Source organism: Hevea brasiliensis, chromosome 15 (assembly GCF_030052815.1).
Source record: "Hevea brasiliensis isolate MT/VB/25A 57/8 chromosome 15, ASM3005281v1, whole genome shotgun sequence".
Lineage (NCBI taxonomy): Eukaryota > Viridiplantae > Streptophyta > Magnoliopsida > Malpighiales > Euphorbiaceae > Hevea > Hevea brasiliensis.
Window position 1 is genome coordinate 32,185,293 of NC_079507.1, and position 22,022 is coordinate 32,207,314.

The window sequence follows — 22,022 nt, forward strand, 5'->3', positions numbered from 1 at the left end:
CACTACTATTTCATATATATAAGCTGCCACTTTTTGTACCATAATTCAATAACTTTTCATGAACTTAAACATTACCAATCTTTACCATGAGGCTGCCAAAGTAATACACATACATTAAGCTTTCCATTTTAACTTTTCAAACTTACAAATCAAACTTTATACATGGTAAATCACTCCTATACATATAAACACTTAAATCAACACCTCAAACTACCATTTACATGTAAAAATAAGCTAAACATGATGAACTTCCATGGCTGCCGAAATGGAGTATCACCCTAACTTATCAAACCTCAACTTTTCTTCCATAAATCAACTCACCACAACCTTAGTTACAATTTTAATGAAACAAGTAATGAAAACAACCACTTACCTCTTTTAAAGCTTAACCAAAACTTCACTAAAACCCTTCTTTCTTGTTCCCTAAGTGCTGCCCACGATGTGGTGATTACTTTTAATGAAGAAACCTTAACCACTTGAAGCTTGGATCATGGATGCACGGAGCTCACAAATGGGACAACAATGGTGGTTTGGGAGAGAAGTTGGGTTCGGCAACTTTGAAGAATTCATGGAAGAAGAAGAAGATGAAATGGTTAGTGCTCCACTAATCTGTTCCTTAGTAATTTTTTAAGGTGTCCATAGTGCTCCACTAATCTATTTTAATCATATTATAATTTAAAGTTTTCCTAATTGCATTTAATCTCGACATTTCCCTAAATTTCATTACACATTTAATTTCCTTTTTCATGGGGTCCTCAAATTTTAATACTATTTATTTTTAATGAACATTTAGGTCAAAAGCCAACTCTAGGTGTTAATTGACCACAATGCCCCTATTCGGGCTGTACTCTCGATTTTTTAGTAACACTGATTTTTGCCGGTTTATCGATTTCTCGTTTTTCTTTACACTAATTAATTAATGTTTCTTTGACATTTCTTATGTCATTTATATTTCAATAGATGTTTATTTAAGTCTTAAAAATATTTTTCAGGGTTCCCCGCGGTCTAGGGCTAGTCAACGGTCCACGCCGCAACTTCCCGGTGCGGTCACCCATTGCTACGGTTTTTGGCTCATTTAACTTAGTTACATTTCATTGCTCTTATTTTTCCTTTGTTTTTCTTGTATTTTCCTCTATTTTATTTCATTATTTATATCTCCTCACTAATATTTAAGTATAATTCCAAGCATCCTAGCTGTCCGGATAGACACTGGTCACCGAAACAGTAGAACGCACTACCAAAGATAGGGGTGTTACATTAAATGTTTTAATACCTATTAGAAAATGCTCACCACTTCTAAAAAAGTAAGAAAATGATTTTAAAATCCCTTGTAGGGTACTTAATGAGTTATTGGTAGGTGAAGTTCGGTAGTTCATTAGGTATTATACGGGATCATGTTATGCCTTACAGAGGGGTAAGGTGTGACATCTTGTTCTCATGCTGCTTTTGTAACTCATTACTCATGGAAGCAAGCATGTAACATTTAGCTCTCACATCATGCTCTTTCCACTTATCCAAAGTTTCATGTTCCTCTCGAGTGGCCTCTGTAGGTAAGGGACCAGGAACATTTGAGTCTAGAACATATCCTATATGTTCAAGGTTCAGGACAAGTTTCAAATTTCTTAGCCAATCAGATAAATTAGGTCCTGTCAACCTATTGCGATCAAGTATGCTTGCAAGAATATTTGATGGTGGTGGTTGTTTTATGCTCATTATTATCAGAAAATTAACTGCAGAAAATAACCAGATTAATTAGTAAATATATCATGTAATTAACCTAAATGATTATGGTCTTTTAATCAAATTGGTCTTTCCACTAACTTAGCGAATCCTACACTTCCAAAGTAGAAAACGGAAATCCTAGTTGGATGGATTTATAGTAGGTGATTGAATTCTTATAATCCTATTGATCATCCTCAGGCACATCCATTATTGGAATAACAATAAATTAAAAGTGAGCAACTCCTTGCCCATCACATCTCATGTGAGGTTCAATCCTTTACCTTGCCCCTAATGCTCAAAATCTCAGGCACATCCATTATTGACTTATCTTGCATTAGTTAAGCTAATCCCATTGAGCCAGTAAACATGCAAATAATTTTAATGTCCTTAGGCACATCCATTATTGGCCACCAAACCATTTACATATTTACAACACCTCATGCTTAACAATTATTCTTAAAAAAATCTCTTAAATTAATTACATCATATGCAACTATTTAAATTTTCTTAAAATAACTGCCCCAATGGAGGGCCCATGTTATAGTTACTTTAATTATAGCATAACCAACTGAATCATTTGTTTGGAAGATTTTATGATCGTCCTAATTAGTATTAAGGTCTCACTTTGCACATTATCCAATTATCATGCATATATCATATGCTTGCATACATTCCCATACAGCTCATGCATTCATGGATAATAAATAAATATGGTATGATCATGGACTTTTCTAAGGGATTCAATTCTAAGCCACCAAGAATTGAATCAGGGCATTCCTAGGTGCATTTCATTTATTCATATTACAAGAGTTGCTGAAGGAGTACACAATCAACACTTGATCTTGAATTCCTCCCACTGGTCCTACCAATGCTCTTGACCTCCTTGATCTTCTTGCAATCTAATTACATAGCAATCCTTGGCATACCAAGGCGAATTTACAGAACTAAATAAATGAAATTACAATCCAAAATATTACAACCTTTATAATACATGCCCAAAATAAATTAAAATAAATTAATTAATTTATAACCCAAAGAAAACATAAAAGAAATAAATCCAATCACATTGGTTTTTTATAGTCCATGATCATCCATCATGCATATCACTATTTAACAATTAAATAAACATACATACTTAAATTAAATTGAATATCTCATATTCAACTTAAAAATTTAGATTTGAATATGATTCAAACAAATTTAAAAATTCAGATTTGAATCATATTTAAACAACTTTTAAAAATTCAGATTTGAATCACATTCAAACAACTTTTAAAAATTCAGATTTGAATATGATTTAAAGAACTTTAAAAATTTAGAATTGAATCACATTCAAACAACTTTAAAAATTCATATTTGAATCACATTCAAACAACTTTTAAAATCCAGATTTGAATCACATTCAAACAATTTTTAAAATTCAGATCTGAATTAAAATTTAATTGTGTGATTAAACACCTAATTAAACACTTTAATTAGTCATAGGCCTAATTATGGGCCTTGGAACAAAGCCCACAAACATACCCAAACAGCCATGCGCATGGTTGAATGAATTAAACCATGCGCATGGTGGTGTAGTTCATCAAGCCGCCACCTTTGTTGGTCCAACCAGTAATGGATCTATCATCTCATGATCAAACTACACAATTAAATCATATAATCAACAATCTAAATGGCAAAATAGTGGCTCTAATACCAATTGAAAGAGCGGAAGCATGAAAAACATAAGTTTATATCATTGAATTCAAAAATTTTTCACCTAGGGTCACATGCATCATGCAAGATTTATTTTTATCTATTTGATTTCAATGATAAACAACATATTAAAACTCTTTTAATATATTTTTGGATCTATATTTGTCATTTAAGATTTTAGAATTAATCAGATTAATTATTAGAATCCTAGATTAGATCAAGAATAAATGCACTAACCTCTTGATGCACTGCAGTGTATTTGACACCTTTGGGATGTGTCTAGGACACTAGATGTTGTCCCTCTAGCTTGTCTACACCAAGGTCACCAATGGTAGCCCTTGAACAGCTTTTAAAGCCTTTTTTATGAATTAGAAAATCAAGTTTTGCCTTTTGAGAGATTACAGATGTAAACATGACACTAAAAACAATTTCTAGTATTTTTAATTTAAGAGATTATTTGCTAATCTCTTTGAATTGATGAGAGAAGAAGAAGAAGAGAAGGGAATGGCAGCCAAGGGTGGCGGCACAAAGAGAATGAGCAGCTTGTGTAATTTATTCTTACATCCTTACACCTATATAGCTGGGTTACCCTTGCCACATGTCATCTTCTGATTGGCTCTAGGTTTAATTGACCCAATCACATTGTGCCAAGTGTCAAACCTACATTTAATCTTAATTTTAATCATCTTACATGATTAAAAAACATTTGGCAAGCTTATGTGTAGTGCCATGTGTCACCATCTCATGGTGCCACATGTCACCCTGTGAAATGACCAAAATACCCCTGTGTCTTAATTTTGAGTTCTCAACACAAAATAATTATTTCTCTTATTCTAATCAATTTATATCAAATATAAATTAATTAATTAATCTCTATTAATTAATTTATCATTAATTAAATTCATATTTAAACACTTTAAATATAAATTTAACTTATACTATACATCCAATAACCTAGATTTGATTTCAAGCCATGCTAGGGACTTTGTAATCTGATTACAAACCAAACCTATTTAATTAATCAATTAAACTCTTTAATTAATTAATTAAATCATATTTAAGTTATTGATTACTTGTGTATATGTGTGACTTGCTAGACTCATCACTAATTGGCAATGAGACATGATATTAACTCTTAATATCATCAGAACTCTTTCTTACCATAAATGATTTCTCTAAATCATTTTATGCACCTCATAGACCATGGTTAGCACCTAGGATAGCATGCCATGGCCACCCAATTAGTAATAAGGTTTACTTTAAATGAACTTATAATCATATGTTACCATGCACTAGAATCTCTTTGTTACAAAATCCCAATTCGAGCTGGAGTCATGGTTTATGTTAAATCCCATTTGCTATGAATATTATGTTCTCTTTTAATTCCAGTTCTTGATTAAAAGATTTTTCTAATCAGAAATTCTTTTCTAATTAATCTATCTATCCTGGCTAGGAACTTAAAACATCAAGAATAATTAAATGAACATAAGATTTTATCCCTATTTACTTAGAGGAATAGACTCCATCTTGATCAACATCTACCTCCATATATAACTAGTAAGAGCCAACACATGCCCATATATCCATACACAGTACGAGTATGAAAGCATTATTAAACTCAAACCACCTATATACAAGATAACTGTGCTATCTCAGGTCTAAAGATTTTATGCACTGATATGATTTATGACAATGCATTGACAAGAGTAAACTCCATGTGCTTGTCATAAGTGTCACTGGTTCGGCCTACTTATCATGTATAAGTGCCTATCATATTTGTTATATGGCATGAGACTCACCATTCCATCTTATTTATATCTCATATAAATAACTTGGGAACAAACATGATTACAATCTTTCTGGATAAGTCATGTCCTTATTGTGAAGTATCCTCGATTGTGAACCTATTTATGATACTTTGTACTAGAAATACTGTCACTCATATTCTTAACAACTTAAGAATAGAATTTCTAATAAAATATCAATGGATCTTTTCTATTACACATAAATATATTATGTAAATGAAAAAGTGAAAATGTCTTTTATTAATAAAAGATGTACAAGATACATACTAAATGATATGCTTTAGGGCATACTACTAACAATATATATATATATATATATATTAACCGAATTAATCTAATCTGCATCTTTCTATCTCAAAGAATTTCATTCCTTTTAGTTCTAGCTTCTTTGAGATCTCTACTTCCTCTCTTTTACTCCTCCCATTAATTGCCAAACCCCTCAATCTCAATCTCATACCACATTCTGTAGCTCTACCTTTATGAGTCCATCATCCACTAAATGCACCAGCAAATCTGTCCCTTCTCATTCTGCATCTTACCTCTATCCATTTTCTAGAGCATAGATGTCATCATCGATAGCCATCGCACAGAAAGCATTATTGCTCACCTCAATGCTATCAGTCATGTGCCATTGCAATTTCATATTGTCTCACTTCAACCCTACCATGGTCCATTGGTCACCTCATCTCTCATCCTCTAGGTCTCTACTTCATAAATCATTATATGAGTTTTACAATTGGATCTAGCTATTATAATTGATTGGTTATTTTTGTTTTATTTCATCAATAACGCAAATGTGTAGCTCAATTTTCACTTAAATTTGAGTGAATTTTTTTTCTTTTTTTTGTTTGTTTTTTCAACTAAGTTTTAATGGTTGATTTGCATTATGGGATCGTTGGAATGAATGATGGATTGAATTGATTTATTTCAATTTGATTTGATTTAGCTAGTCTTTTGAATTTGTTCAGTTGGTTTACTCATAATATTGAATTTGGGTTTTCAATTTTTTTTATTCAGTTCAGTTTGGAACTGAATCGACCGATTGCATACCCCTACTTTCATCAATGTTTTATTGTGTTTTTCCTTAGTCCAAGGTTAAAAGACCATCTTACCAACCCTATTGAAAAGTCAATTTCACCTTCATCTTCCCCTCTCTCTCTCTCTCTCTCTCTCTCTTACTTCTTATTGATTGAGTCCCCAACTACCGCCATGTTATCGATTGGTCACCTTTTATTTATCCTAACATAATACCCACTAAAACAAATTTTGTGGGTACTCACTGTCCGCTTAGTATCAGTGGTGGTATCATGGTCCCTATTGTGGAAGGATCAAGCACTTTGTGGTAAAAGGCATGTTTACTTACATTAATATGTTTGATTATGAAATTGGTGGGTCTTCCATCGTAATTTCCATTATAGAACTAGACGAAGAAACTTTTCATTGCCTCACCAATAAATGAAACATATGTAATGAGGGACGGATGTAGAACAGAAGTGATGGCGATAGGGGATAAACAATAAGAAAAAAAAAAGGGTTCAGACTTTAGACAAATAATGAGAACGAGAGAGAGAGAGAGAGAGAGAAGCACATAAAAGCAGAGACTAAGAATGAGTTGCGGGTGGGACTGAGATAGAGAATTGATAAGGATTACTTTTGAAAGGATATAAAAAAGAGGAGGGTAAAAATGTATTTAAAAAATTGTCTTAAGACCTTTTTTTAAGTTTGAATTAACATAAAACACAATTAAAAATGGGGCTAATTTAATTCACTATCCATCAAATTTGAAGTTCTTGCATCACTGTCCCTTACTTTAATTTGTATCAAAAAATACTCAAATTTCAATTTAATACTACTCAAAATCCCTTTAGCCAGATTTTGTTGGGTACTTCAACCAGAAGCTAATTTAGACATGCCTAGGTAGATTAGAGATAATAAATAATAATTTTTTTTGCCATGTGTATAGTACAATCTCCCTAGTTATGGCTTAGACGTTACTAATAACTCTTTCATTTTATCGAATTATTTTATTTATCTCTAGACAAAATAAATTCTTGATTATTTTTTATCATGTCGAATCTATTTAGGTATATCCAAATTAATTTTTTATTGTTGTACGCAAGAGATTTGGCTAAAAGGACTTTATATGGTATTAAATTAAAATTTAAATATTTTTATAATATAAATTGAAGTTAAAAAAATGTGGTAAAATAACTCTAAAAATTGAGAGAAGGTGAATAAAATCAAGCCTAAAAAATAGATGGAAAGACTTTTTTGTTGACAGAGTAAATGTTAAAAAGGATGCTTTAATGTAATTGTAAAAGTATAGAGATGGTTAATAATAATAATAATAATAATAATAATAATAATTCTATTATTATTATTATTATTATTATTATTATTATTATTATTGTAAAGGGTAATCTCATCGACATTATCATCTAATTATTAGATAAATTTTGACAATCATCTATGAACTTATCTAATATAACATTATAGTTTTTTAACTTAAAAATGTAATATAAAGCCCCTTTAACTTTTAAATTTTATACAGTAAAATCCATCTAACCTCTAATTGTTAGTTTTTCAGTTAGACGCTGACCTGAACAGTTCTAGTGTGGAGCTTAATCGATATTTCTCTTTTCTCTCTCAAGTTATGTGTAAATTGAATCATTTTTCTCATTATAAATAGAATGATTTTTCAGGTACAGAGAGAATAATTTTATAATTTAAATAAGAGATGTGAGAGAAATATTGACTAAGAGTCATCAATTGTCAACTGAACAATCAATAATTGAAAATTAGAGAGATTTTACTGTATAAAATTAAAAATTTAAAAAATTTTATATTCTATTTTAAAATTTAAAAATTATAGTATTATAACTATATAATTTTAATGATAGATATTGAAATTTATACTTTAATTATTATACTATGGCCATCACTAGTATAGATACAGATAGACTTTGAGGAGAGAAACAACACCATCTCACTTGAAAGTCTAAAAACTACTGCTTCTACTGTTATAGTTTACTACCGCTACTGCTTCTACAAACCCCACAGGTCCACTGGCAGTTATTCTTTGTTGTCTTGGTCTTTTGCACTTGAGCAACACCACCCACAGACACTTGTATCGAGAAAGGAAGAGTCTTTTGCTCATTTTTCTACAAGAAACGTGAGATTTTTCAAGCAGAGATGAAGGAGAAGAGTGAAAGTGGAGGTGCGTATGTGAGAGCAGATCAGATAGATCTGAAGAGCCTAGACGAGCAACTCCAGAGGCATCTAAGTAGAGCATGGACTATGGAGAAGAACAAGAACAAGAAAGATGGAGAAGAAGGAGAAGGAGCACTGCAAAGACCTCTAAACAACACTGCAACAAGGCAAGAATGGGAGATTGACCCATCTAAACTCATAATCAAAGGTGTTATCGCTCGAGGCACCTTTGGCACGGTTCACCGTGGCATTTATGATGGCCAAGATGTTGCTGGTATGTAGTCACACTCTTCTATTTGGATTCTTTTATTTTCCAAGCTACCCATTTGTTCAAATGCCATTATCAAATTTTCCAATTTCCTTATTTCTCAACAATTCTTGTTAATATTTGAGTTCGCACACATCGATTATGCATGCAACATTTGGCTTATTTATTTCAATTTCTTGTTGGCTGATATAGAGAAACCCATTTGGGAGCTAAAATATTCTGTGAAACGTTGTCATGCTGTTATAAACAGAAATTTGTCTCTTTTACGTTTCACTATGATCAATTTCACCATTAATTGAAATTTTGAAAGCATATTTGGCCTGTGTTTTCTAAGATGAAAAACTGCATTTCCTTAAAGGCAATAAGATCCTTGCAGTAATGCAAATGTTAGTATTGATCTTTGTAAAATTTATTTATTTATTTTTATTTTAACTATCTCATGGTTAGGGAAATAAAAGAATGGTAATTTTCATCTTAAATTAGCCAAAAATAAAATTACTTTGATTAATTGTTTAGTTGAAGTGAGATTTTCATGTATTTAAATCTGCTTTCCTCTTTTTTCATGTAATTTTTTTAAGCCGAATGATTACTGTTTCACTTTTATTATTCATGAAGTAGTTGACGATTGATCCTTACTGATGATCGAGCCTTGCAAAATCTGTGATTTCACGAGATTGGATGAGTTGTTAGTTAGCTGCAGCAACTCTAAAGATGCTTTTCGTATTATCTCAATTTTCATGTGTCCAACTCCAATCTTTATACTAGATTGCTCTCGTCTTTGCCAGTCACTTTCTGGAAATAACAATTTTGGGATGTAAAGATGCTTGAACGGTGTCGTATTGATTACAGACAGTGAATGTGCAAATACATAAAATGAGTGAAACATAATCAAAATTTTCTAAATTAGTACAAAATATAGAAAATAAATAACTAAAATTTAGAAAGTGAATGAATTCTGTAATTCACTGCAACACTATTCATTATAGTGAGTTACTACACCTAGCAAAATTCTTCGGAAAGTAAATGAAGGCACCTAAGCTGATATTGACTCATCTCCTGTACCTATCTATAAAGCTGCCTAATGAATGCTCATCTAACATCTAATTGAATACTTCTACTGTTGTTTTGGGATAATAGAATCTATATTGCCACACTATTCTTTGATTGCATACTTTTAAATCTGGTATGTTTTGAAATCCTAAGCCCCCTTTTTCCTGTTTTATATTTTTCAAATTTTCGCAAATATTAAACTTTTGTTCCTTCCTCGATCTCAGTTAAACTTCTTGATTGGGGGGAGGAGGGTCACAGGTCAGAGGCTGAAATAGCTTCACTTAGAACAGCTTTTACTCAAGAAGTCGCTGTGTGGCACATGCTTGATCATCCTAATGTAACTAAGGTAAATTTTATGCCAAGACTCTTTTCTTTACCCCTTAGTGTGATTTCAAATGGCATATAAATATTTCAAGCAAAAACTTTTACTATCTTACAACTTTTCTTGGCCATTAGAAGAAGCATGTGAGCACTCACCTTTAAGCTGTCATACTGTGAAATAATTAAAAGCTGCGGCTTTTCTATCATTTATGGTGTCATGGAAATGAACATTTAATTAATTTATTTTTTCTTTTGTAAGGAAATTAACATTTTAATTTTAAAACGAATAAATTGCCGTGAAATTTGACATTTTCTTTGTTTTGGTACTTTTGGTGTCTCTTATAGAGAAGATTAAAACTATTCAGTGATCTTTTTACTTGTCTTTGTTTGGAGGAGTGAAACAATATTGAAGTTCAGTATTGCAAAATTTCCATGTGATATCCCTGTATAAATAGGGTTCCTGTTGCCTTTTATAATTTGTTTGCTAGTAGTGTATGTTTCACTTCTTCAATACAACTCCATGTTTCATTGTATGGCTCTCATTCTTATCTTCTTGGTTAATTAGTAATCATGCCATATTAATTTTTGTAGTTTATTGGGGCAACAATGGGCTCATCAGAGTTGAACATACAAACTGAGAATGGTCACTTCAGCATGCCAAGTAATGTTTGCTGTGTTGTTGTTGAATATTGTCCTGGCGGTGCTTTGAAATCTTACCTCATAAAGAACAGAAGAAGGAAGCTGGCATTTAAAGTAGTAATTCAACTGGCACTAGATCTTGCACGAGGGTCAAATTCTCATGCCCCATCTATATTTTATGTGATCTTCAAATCTGCTGAATTTAAAGCTTAATTTCATGAATGTTTCTCCTTTTGTGCAACTGAAAGGCAATGCAACTTGAGTGTATTGAAGCTAGTGTTTGGATTTCTTATAGGTTGAGTTATCTCCATTCTAAGAAGATTGTCCATAGAGATGTTAAAACAGAAAATATGCTTCTGGACAAGACACGTACAGTGAAAATAGCCGACTTTGGTGTTGCTCGTCTGGAAGCATCAAATCCTAATGACATGACTGGAGAGACTGGAACACTTGGATACATGGCTCCTGAGGTATGCAACTTTCAAAGTCTAGGAACATCTGCTTATGACTCCAATGCTTTGTTAGTAAAGCACTCAGAGACTATACATCACTTGGTAGTTGTCATAAATCAATAGGCTTGGATCATAACTGCTTCTACAGAATATTGGCTGTGGTGTTTTGACTCAAGTTCTTCTGCCTTCGGTGGACGAAGCATAGTGAAAACTTGCATTTCATTACATTATTCCCAAAAAAAAAAATAAAAGATTCAAACTCTACTTAATGGCAATTAACTTTTGTTTCAAAATAACTTTGTCCAGGTGATGTATATATATACACAAATTGTTAGAGGCGAATTCCTTATAAGAATTTTACTTTTTGATGCCTCAGCTTTAGTATGGATTGATGTTGCTTTATATTAGCTTTTAGATTGCAGTTTATATATAGCTGATTCTCAATGTATTGGAATTTTTTAAGAAACTTTTAATGGGTCATATAGCTTCCTTTCAGCTTTAAACTCATCTTTATGTTATTTATTGGCAATAAACTGTAACTGGGACAGGTTCTCAATGGCAACCCATATAATAGAAAGTGCGATGTGTACAGTTTTGGAATTTGCCTGTGGGAGATATACTGCTGTGACATGCCATATCCAGACCTCAGTTTCTCGGAAGTGACATCTGCTGTTGTCCGACAGGTAAATGAAGCATTTCAGACAGTTTTCATTTTGTTGCAGAAAACTATATTGACAGTAATATGCTTTCTATAATCATTACAATATCCGTTTCTGTTATAATAAGCTGAAAAAGAAAAAAAAACTTGTATGTGAAACAATAGAATCTGAGGCCAGAAATACCCCGGTGTTGCCCAAGTTCTCTTGCCAACGTAATGAAGCGATGCTGGGATGCGAATCCTGACAAGCGGCCTGAGATGGAGGAGGTTGTGTCCATGTTAGAGGCAATTGACACATCCAAGGGAGGAGGCATGATCCCTCTAGACCAACCTCAAGGTTGTCTCTTTTTCCGCAGGTATCGAGGGCCATAAATGTTGTTTTAAGGATTGTGGGACAGTGGGTTCTATATTATTGGAAATGGTATCTAGTTCATTTGAAGATGCTGGGGTTGAAAAGCTGAGGTCATATAAACTGCGGAGGCTGTAGACTGAGAGGAGCCATGCAGTGACTGTTCCTTTATTGGATAAGGCATTCTGTAAATCTCTTCTTTCTTTCTCTTTTTTTCTTGTTCTTGCTCTGCTTTGTAAGAATTATGTATCTTATTTGACTGGCCATTCATATCATGGATAGGCCAGACACCCTTTTCTATATGATGAGCCTTGATATCAAAATTGATTTGATCATCATAGAATGCTTATGACATGAAAAACGGTATGGAAACGAGCTCGAGCTCTTGACATGATGTGGTGGTGGAAGTAATGTTTGTAGCTTTTTGAGATATTTGTAAACTTGACATGTGAAATTTTGTTGGTCAAAGAAAACGGAAAGGTAGAGAAGAAATGGTGGTTTCTAGTGATCTGATAATAATGAGATTGATGGGTTCAATGGATGAAGCTGGGACTGACATAATGATCGGTTTGATCTAGAATTTATTGCTCTAGCAACTTGTAGAAAACTAATGAAAATTTTCCTGCTATTTTAGGGAAAGCACGAAAATAGGGATATAATTATCAGTGAGCTCCTGTACTATGAGATTTTGAGTATCAGTCCGAATTAACTGTACTAAAGCCAAATCGAATTTAGAGAATACACTATTTGATAAGATTCAACACTTACATCTTTGTTTGAATTTTATTTTTGTGCCCTTCCAGATATATATACGATCATCAAAAACCTTTTTTAATAGTTTTTAAATGATCTCAAATAAAAATGTGGAACGAGTCCAAATCACAGCACAAATTGATATTTTTAATTTTATCTGTTTTAAAAAGAACGATAAATATTACTTAAATATAATATAAATATATTTAAGCTTTTATAATAGCGTATGCACCCAATTTAGGAAAGAAATTCTAACCAAGATTCAAGCTCCAGAGTTACAAAGGGCAAGAGAACATAAAAGGATAACGTTAAAGAAACGAAATGAATCAATCTTGGAGTCATCAACATTAATAAAGCACATTCTCAACGCAACACTAGAATCTTCAAGAATGAAAGATTTCTGAACAATGGCACAAATGACAATTTTGAAATCTGCCCAACACACAACATTGTACCTTCATCAGCTAATTCTTTTGGGAGAGCTCAACAGACTCTCATTCACCATATAATTGCCTAAAATATGTCTGAGGCCTAGCCAGCAATTTTATAGCTTGGATTAACTAAATTATCCAGACCGGAAACCACTTGCATGGATTCTATCACATCACCAACCTTAAGATCAGCCAAATAATCCTCATTTTCTGTTATATAACCAAAAACAGCATAACGGCCGTCCAATATGTTTGCATTGCTGGGAGTCAGTTCACTTTCTTTCAGCAGCCAAAATACCTGGCTTGAAGCTGAGTTGTTCTCAAACTCCTGTTAAAAATTAAATTAATTTTTTTTAAAAGATGCCTTTAGAGTCAGCTTTCAAGTAATGAAATCACCACTCACACACACAAAGCATGAAGAGAAAATTGAGAAGGAGAAATAGCATTTCAATTTCAAATTCTCACATCTCTGGCCATGGCCATTGTTCCAAATGCATTGAATGGAAGCTTTGTCTGAGCCTTGTATAAACCAAGTTCCTGTCAAGACACGTCTTTTGAAATCAGAAATCCAGCATAACACAAGTTTCAGCACCAACAAAAATAAAGATATAAGAGGATAGTGGAAGATAGGCATCTAGGTGGAAAATAGTGAAAATCAGAAGGAACAGATTTTGAACTCAGTGTTGTTAAACCTTCTAATGATATAGTAGTCAAATTTGAATAATATTCATTCCACAATTCAAAGTTGAATAATATTCATTCCACAATTAAGGCTTTCTGCACAATAAAGAAGCCATAACTAGGATTCAAATATGATGCGTCCCACATTGGTTCTGCAGGGAGGTCTTGGGTGTTATATATATAGGTTTGCAAATATACCCTTATGAGCTAGCTTTCTAGGTGTAGTTAGGCAGGTTCGTATCATTTGGTATCGAAGCCTCACTCTATATGGGCCAGTGGGCCATGTACAAAAGGTTTCCTGACGTTCTTCGGGAGAGATCGGAGTGAACGAGTTATGACTCTGGTTGCTTCACAAGAATGTTCAGTATAAAGGGGTTGGGAATGATGCGTCCCACATCGGTTCTGCAGGGAGATCTCGGGTATTATATATATGGGTTTGCAAACCTCCCCCTGTGAGCTGGCTTTTGAGGTGGAGTTAGGCAGGTTCGTATCAAAATACTTGAATTTTCATCTAGTGAAGTGAGCACCATGAATTTCAAACCGAGTGGAGCTTAACAACAATGCATCAAAGCCATATTTATTTTATAAGTCTGCATTTGTTCATTCATTCTGAGTACCATGTTAAAAACTACAAACTTATGTGGGCAAGTGCCCAGATACAATATTTATGCAGAGATGGAAAAACGTTTAGGTTAAGGCCTCCTTTTAGACAATTATGTTCAATCATGATACACATGAAAGAGAGGAGCTTACCTCCAAAGTTGCCCCATAGAACGGTGTTTTCTCCCCATTCACCATGATTTCCAATGGTACAGTCCTAGTTTTCTCCGTACTAGGATCAATAAAACCCTCAGCAGGACCTGCAGGATCCCCAGTTTGGACAACAAAACCATCCGCTGCAATAAATTGAGGGAAACTTTTAATTTACATCTGAAAAATATGATTTATAACTACAGATAACTTGTCATAGCGTAGGTGTGTAGGGAAGTGATATTGGAAAGGGGAACAAAACAGTGTAAGAGGTGCAAAAAGCACCAACATACCCAATCACTTTGATCTCCACTATTCTGCAAGATATTTGTTGGGGGATGCAAATGCAAAGAAGAATGAAATGATTTTACTTTTAATGATTTTACCTCTCTGGATTTCCATGCCATCATAGAAGTGCCTTTCCACCAAGTCTACAAAGTTCCCAGCAGTTACAGGAGCATTGTAACCATCTAGAACAATGCGGAACACACACTCCTCTATATTAGGATTGTCTTTAACCTTGACCTTCATATCCACAGCTGCTCTACCCTTCAAGAGAGGCATACTTTGGTACTCTTCAGGCACTTCATAAGGGAAGCCATCCACCATATCCTCTTCAACACTGCAGAAACCCAATGCCCCAGGAAGATCTCAGCTGCAGTCAATGACAAGGGTATATATGAGAATACTTTATCTTAAGAGGATTAACTTTCCTAAGCCCTCAATTTTATGTGCCAATTTGGAGACAGTTTTGTAAAAGTATGGAACCAACAAACTCTCATTGTTGATTCATATTCTTGTGGAAGTAGAAAGAACATTAATGATTCAGTCAAGGAAAACTAAATTTAGGAATTATTTTGATTTAACTTTTCATCTTAAAATTATTTAGGAATACTTGAACAGTTTTATTAGGTTTAGTATTTTTCTAATAAGTATTGGTTTAGTGCTTTCCTATTTTGGGATTCCTAATCCTAGTAGTAGTAGTATTAGTTATTAGTCTATAAATACCTATGTAATTTAGGTTTTTCTTTTTTTTTCTAGAGAGCTTATTATTATTGATATTGACAATTAAGACTTGACATATTTTGAGAGTTTAGTTATTTTTCCCTCTGATTGTTCATTGTTCTTTGTGGTTTTACATCAATTAACTAACTGCGTCAATAGCATAACTTTAGCATTTTGAGCCACATTGGACAATGTTTATACTAACTCTCATGATGGAGTTCATTCTGTGTTAGATTTATCAAGGAAACACCTTATTGGGTTGGAAACCAAAAAGACAATAGCGCCCTAGACATAAGAGGAAGAAACTCTTAAGGGATCAAAGTTTGTTTCATATGTCACCAAAATGTGATCAATTAAATTAGCATAACTAGCTGAATTTAACTTGATCACTTCAAAGCATATATATATATATGTGTGTGTGTGTGTGTGTGTGTGTGTATAGTTGCAATTAAGAGGTATAACATAAAATGACAACAAGCACAACCTCAAAGACATGTCTTTCTTGAATGGTATTATGACAAGTTTTGCAGGCAGATCATATGTTGTACGGCAAGTGGCTCAGTAGCATAATCAATTCGCAATAAATGGATGAAAATAATTAATACTTGAGAACATTTATTAAGCATCTGATTATATCAAAGTTATAAATAAAATGGACTTGGCCTAACTCCACCCAAATAGCACTGTGCGGGAGGAGGATTGCCTAAGTCATATATAAAACACTTTTGCCCAATACCCAGTGAATGTGGGACTTGACATACCCGCCTCATGCCCAGGAATAGACACCTAGAGCATGAAGTTTGCAAGACTGGACATCTACAAGTGAACCAACATTGGTACTAGGGTTAGCACCGATGCCATGTTGCTAAATGGACCAATGTAACTACACCCCAAAAGGCACCTTATAGGAGAAGAATTGCCCAAATCATATATGAAAAATTTCTGCCCAATACACAGTCGATGTGGGACTTGAGAAAAGTTATTACCAGGTTAAGAATATTAGTGTTGTCAGCATGAAAACTTCCCTGAAACTTCATTATAGCATTTAGTTGAGAATTCAAGAATTCAACAACATAACATGACAGCCTAGAATTGATTCCTGTGTTGTACAGCTTTACATTTTGAAGCACTATTGAATTCTGTCGCATATCGTAACTATTTTGTAGCTTTTAACTTATCTTCACCCAACTTGACATCTTGAGATACAGTTGAGAACTAGAAGGCTATTCCATTCCAATTGCTCTTTTGAGTTGTTGTATCAATACCTAACGTTCTTTTTTTCTTTCTTTCTTTTTTCATTTTTCATTTTTGACTTTTTAAAGTAATCAAGAACCTAAATCTTCAGCATTCTGTTAGTCATGGTTCTATTATAATACTTACCCTCCAACATAATTAAGCAGCTCCTTCTGTTTAGGTGCCACTGCGTCTCTGTTCCTATCCTCAACCATCTGTTGAAGCTCATCCATTCCAGATTCTAGCTTGTCAAGGAGTTCCACTCCATGGTCCTTCTTTGATTCAGCCAAGCCTGAGATAATCAAACTCTTCCCCTGCTTAAGGGCTCGAGATGCCTGCCTCACATTCTAAATTTCATATAAAGATCATTACCACATACCATTAATCCACCATATCTCCAAAATAACTTAAAAAAAAAAAAGGAAGAAGATGAAGAAGAAGAAAGGTGTGTCTCGTAAGAATACCATCAATACCAAATTATAAAAAATAAAAAGGCTGAGTTGTCTTACTCTCTCCACAGAATCAAGTGCCTTGACACCAGTAATCTTGAGACTATCTGTGATATCTTCAAGTGGTTTTTGAACTTCCCTTATAGCTTTATTATCAATTGGAAGAGCATATCTTAACAATGTTCCCGGGTCCTTAATGGGCGGTCCAGATATTAATACTGAAAGATCAGGCAATGCAGGACTAGCTGCATATGCAATACTAGACCAATCCAATGAAGGTACTCCTGTAATCAACCCAACCGCCAAAGCAAGAGAAATTGCACATTCCTTTAACGAAAACGGCTTCCCTTTCTGCTCAAGAATAACAAAAAAAAAAAAAAATTATTTGTTATGAGTAACCCAAATACACATTTTTGTTGCATATTGTTATGGTTAGCCATGGATCGACTGCTTCTATTTAACAAATTGCCCAGACTACCGAAACAGTCAAACCGATGTATACAAAGTTTGCTATAAATTTTGAAACCATATTTCAAATCCCCATATCGTTAGATAGAATTAAAATCCTAAATTTCAACAAATCGCGCTAATTACAAGCTAGAAAAATCAACAAAATGAGACCCATCAACAGTTAGCTCCCAATTTAAATATGCAAAATCAATTTCATAGTTTCATCATAAAAAATTAAAATGCAGTACCGTAATTAGAGAAATACGAACAGAATAACAATAAAAACCGACATACTTGTTTATCATTGAATTGAGGTTGATGGGAGTTTCTAAGAGAACATCTGCGTGCTGTTCTTCTAGCCCACCAAGCAGCATTGACGTGGAAATTGTTTGCGAAGCCAAAATGCTTTCTGGGTAAAACGGGGCTGATTTCGAGCTTGGAATTAGCTAGAGAAGAACAAAAATGGCATGGGATTACGGCTGCCATAACTGAAGTCACTCAAAAACAAACAGAGAAAAAATTCACAGGATAAGAAAGATATATAACATCTGGGCCCAGCAGAAGAACTGGAAAATGAATATATGCTTTAGAGAGCTATGGACAGAGATTAGTAGATAAGGTTTCTTGGTCAGTCGGTAATCTAACGCAGGAGATGCTACAAGTAGACCTTCGTCCTCACGCTTTGGATAAGATCACAAGATAAGAGGTTTTGGATTTTCGGATCTCTTAGTAGAACTGGCAATGGGCTGGTTTCCGCCTGTTTCTGGGCCGGAACTGTTGGTTTCGTTGTCTTCATGGTTCGGACTGGTCACTGATTTGAAACAGCTGCAGTTTATAACTAATCAGCAGTTGTACAGATTTAAATTTTTATTAATCAATTAAATTAATTAATTATTTTTTAAATATTTTAGTAAAAAATTTAATTACTATATATAACAATATATATTAGTTTAGTAGTATTTAGTTTAAATCAAAATAATCAATTAAATTAAAATTTTGAATTGATAATTTTTTATTTATTAATATAAACATTTGTTTGTGTCCTGTTTATGGATGCTAGAAAATGTGTTTACTATTTAACATTGTTTAAATTAAATAGTTCTAGTCAGTAATTTTAATATTGAGAATAAATAACTAGTTTGCCATAAAGATATTCCTGAAATGTGTAGTATCAAGGGGAAGTTTACTAAAAGAAGAAAAAAAAAAAGGAAAGCATAACATCTCAAACAGAAAGGGAAAAAAAAAATAAAGAAGAAGATAAATAGACCCTTAGGATTAGATGAAATTGTTAGCAAATACATCCAAAGAGATTTTTATTTTTATTTATTTATTTTTTTCTTCTCTTTCACAGACTCTTATTAGAGGGCCTTGTAAGTATTGTACTTAAAAACTATATTTCTGATTTTCCTTTAATAGTACTAAGCTTATGTCCTTTCTTTACCCTACTATAATCTTCCTTTAAGTCATCTAAATGAATGTTTGCATTTTCTTACACTTCTGTTTTCCTCAAATTCTCTTCTCCTAAATCGATTTCTATACTTCCCAAGATTAACTCACAATTGCCCTCATCCAAATGTACAATATTTACCATCGGTGATGCATCTAATTTTTTAGTTCCTTGAGAACACTTTTGAGGGTTTTTATATCAATAATTATTACGATAAATTATAAAATTAAGCATTACTTAATATTAATAGTTAAATTTATAATGAAAAAAGTTAAACTGGAAATTAAAACTATTTTGTCTAATAAACTAATTTTACTTTTAAAATCAAATATCAATAATATAATATTTTTTAAATTTTAAATATTTTATATACAATAATAATTAAAAAATAATTTAAATAAAAATTTAAATATTTTCTATTTTGAAATTATAAATATTTTATATTTTAAATAAAAATAGTATTTTTTTATTCACGTTAAGTATTAATTAACAATGGATACAATTGTCAAATATTGGTTAATAATTTTTGAATTTTTAGCATTATGAAGCAAAATTATTAAATTAAGTATTATCTAATATTAATAATTAAATTCATAATTAAAAGAATATGTTAAAATGAAAATTTAAATATTTTAATTATGATATATATATATATATATATATGATTAATAGATTATTTTTATAATTTTTTAAATTATAATAAGTGAAGTCTTTTATATGGCCATTAAAATTAAATTAAATTTTTATTTTTAAAGAATTATTAATTATTTTTTTAAAATATTTCTTTATAATAATGTAAAAAACAATATATATATATATATATATATATATATATATATATATATATATATATATATATATATATATATATATTATAGTTACAATGTATAATTATATCTCTCAAAATTAATTTAGAATTTCATTTCTTAAATGATTATAAATTATTTTTCTCTAAATATTTTTTATAATAATATAATATTTTATATTTTTAATAAAAAATAATACAATTTTGTATTTTAATAAATGATATAAAGATATATTACATTTTATTTAAATTTTGAAATAAGTTGGTAAATAGATTATTTTTATTATTTTTTAAATTATATTAATTTAAATTTTTTAAATGCCACATGGCAATTTTTTAAGATGCCAAATGTTTTATTCATGTGAGGCATTTTCCAAGGCTTACTGGTTGAAATAATTTTGCTTCAAAACATTTCAATAAAATTTTGGTTTGGTTCTTATTCAGCCTGAATATTATTAAACTATAATAGATTTTTTGATATAAAAAAATAAAAGACCAAATGTAAATAAAAAAAAAATTAAATCAAGCAGATTCTAGGTTGGTTTTAATTCAAATTCACTGAGTGAAAGATCAGATCATAATAGTTCTAGGTGAATTTATAAATAAAATTTGTTGATTTAGTCTAGTTAGAGTTTGATTCAAATCAATCTCAGTCCAATTCACTATTTGAATTGGCCTGCCTTGATTTGCCTTATTTGTTTTGTAGGCTATGGAGTTGGTAGAGAAAAAGAAAAGCCGGACCTTGATGCTATATTTAAATTGAGTGATTTGACTTTATAGATTTAGATTTGGATTAAATATATTATTTAGATATTCTAACTAAAAATGGATTTGAATTTGATCCAACTCCCATGTATTTATGACAAGGTTAACAACTAAAAATTTAAAATAACTTTTACCTTATTATTTCAAATCAATCTTACTATGACATCACAACTTTTAGGTACTTTCATGAAAATTATTTTTATTAGTCAAATTTAAATTTATGAATTTCAAAATCTAAATTACAAATCAAACATTCGAATTCAAAATTTTTAATCCAAATCTTAAAATCTAAATGCAACCTGAAGGATTTTGGGTTGGGCTTCTAAAGCTTCAAAACCACGCCTAACTCCCATGAATTAATCACTATTTCATTTGAAATTTAATTTTATAAAATTTATATAAATTCTATTTGAAATGATAGAAAAATGCCTAACAAATAAAATTATATAATGTATTTTCAAATTCAATCAAATTCAGTATAATTTATTTCAATTGTATTGAATTTTATAAAACTAAAATATTTGGTTTAAATAAATAAAAGTATATTTTCTTTTCTTTTATTATTTACTTGTAAAACCTTAAGGGTCCAGACCATTGAGATCTCAATTTCCTAAGAATAATTTTAATCTAGAATTGAATAGCAAGGCTAGCTCTCGTTCTTTAAATTCTCTTCTTATTATATGCATGTCATGTCATCTTTTTGTCATCTCCTTGTAATTTTTGCATTCTCATATGCATCTAGCCTAATTTCCTTAAGTTCATTCAACTGTAGAATCCTTTTCTCACCAACACTTTTTGTATGAAAATTTAAGGTCTTAATTGCCCAATAAGCCTTATGTTCTAGTTCGACAGGCAAATGGTAGGATTTGTCATAAACCAAGTGAAATGGAGTAGCTCTAATAGAGGTTTTAAAAGAAGTGTGGTATGCCCACAGTACATCATCTAACTCCAAGGACTAATATTTCATTGAGTTATTCACTGCTTTTCTAGAATTCTTTTCAACTTCTTATTAGAAATCTCAACTTGACCACTGGTTTGTGAGTGATATGGTGTTGCTACCTTATGTGTCATCCTATACTTGTTC

General features: G+C 31.9%; 2 protein-coding genes across 2 annotated transcripts; one reads left to right on the forward strand and one right to left on the reverse strand.

Moving 5' to 3' along the window:
* The first annotated feature begins 8,204 nt into the window (after positions 1-8,204).
* Positions 8,205-12,492, forward strand: LOC110667375 (serine/threonine-protein kinase STY13). The gene is made up of 6 exons (XM_021828187.2): positions 8,205-8,706; positions 9,975-10,096; positions 10,663-10,859; positions 11,006-11,180; positions 11,711-11,845; positions 11,986-12,492. The coding sequence occupies exons 1-6, from the start codon at positions 8,415-8,417 to the stop codon at positions 12,190-12,192; spliced, it is 1,128 nt and encodes a 375-aa protein (XP_021683879.2). The 5' UTR covers positions 8,205-8,414; the 3' UTR covers positions 12,193-12,492.
* A 752-nt stretch (positions 12,493-13,244) lies between these two features.
* LOC110667376 (peptidyl-prolyl cis-trans isomerase CYP38, chloroplastic) lies at positions 13,245-18,624 on the reverse strand. The gene is made up of 7 exons (XM_021828188.2): positions 18,216-18,624; positions 17,532-17,822; positions 17,170-17,369; positions 15,171-15,406; positions 14,788-14,930; positions 13,819-13,890; positions 13,245-13,681 (listed from the first exon to the last, which is right to left on the reverse strand). The coding sequence occupies exons 1-7, from the start codon at positions 18,405-18,407 to the stop codon at positions 13,454-13,456; spliced, it is 1,362 nt and encodes a 453-aa protein (XP_021683880.2). The 5' UTR covers positions 18,408-18,624; the 3' UTR covers positions 13,245-13,453.
* Between the last annotated feature and the right edge of the window lie 3,398 nt (positions 18,625-22,022).

Excerpts from the sequence above, each read along its gene's own strand:
- LOC110667376 (XM_021828188.2), bottom strand. The coding sequence starts at position 18,407 with ATGGCAGCCGTAATCCCATGCCATTTTTGTTCTTCTCTAGCTAATTCC. Across the intron at positions 14,931-15,170 it reads TGGCATGGAAATCCAGAGAG|CGGATGGTTTTGTTGTCCAA; the intron begins GTAAAATCATTA and ends AATTTATTGCAG. Across the intron at positions 13,891-14,787 it reads TCTATGGGGCAACTTTGGAG|GAACTTGGTTTATACAAGGC; the intron begins GTAAGCTCCTCT and ends GTGTCTTGACAG.
- LOC110667375 (XM_021828187.2), top strand. The coding sequence starts at position 8,415 with ATGAAGGAGAAGAGTGAAAGTGGAGGTGCGTATGTGAGAGCAGATCAG. Across the intron at positions 8,707-9,974 it reads TGATGGCCAAGATGTTGCTG|TTAAACTTCTTGATTGGGGG; the intron begins GTATGTAGTCAC and ends CCTCGATCTCAG. Across the intron at positions 10,860-11,005 it reads GCACTAGATCTTGCACGAGG|GTTGAGTTATCTCCATTCTA; the intron begins GTCAAATTCTCA and ends GATTTCTTATAG.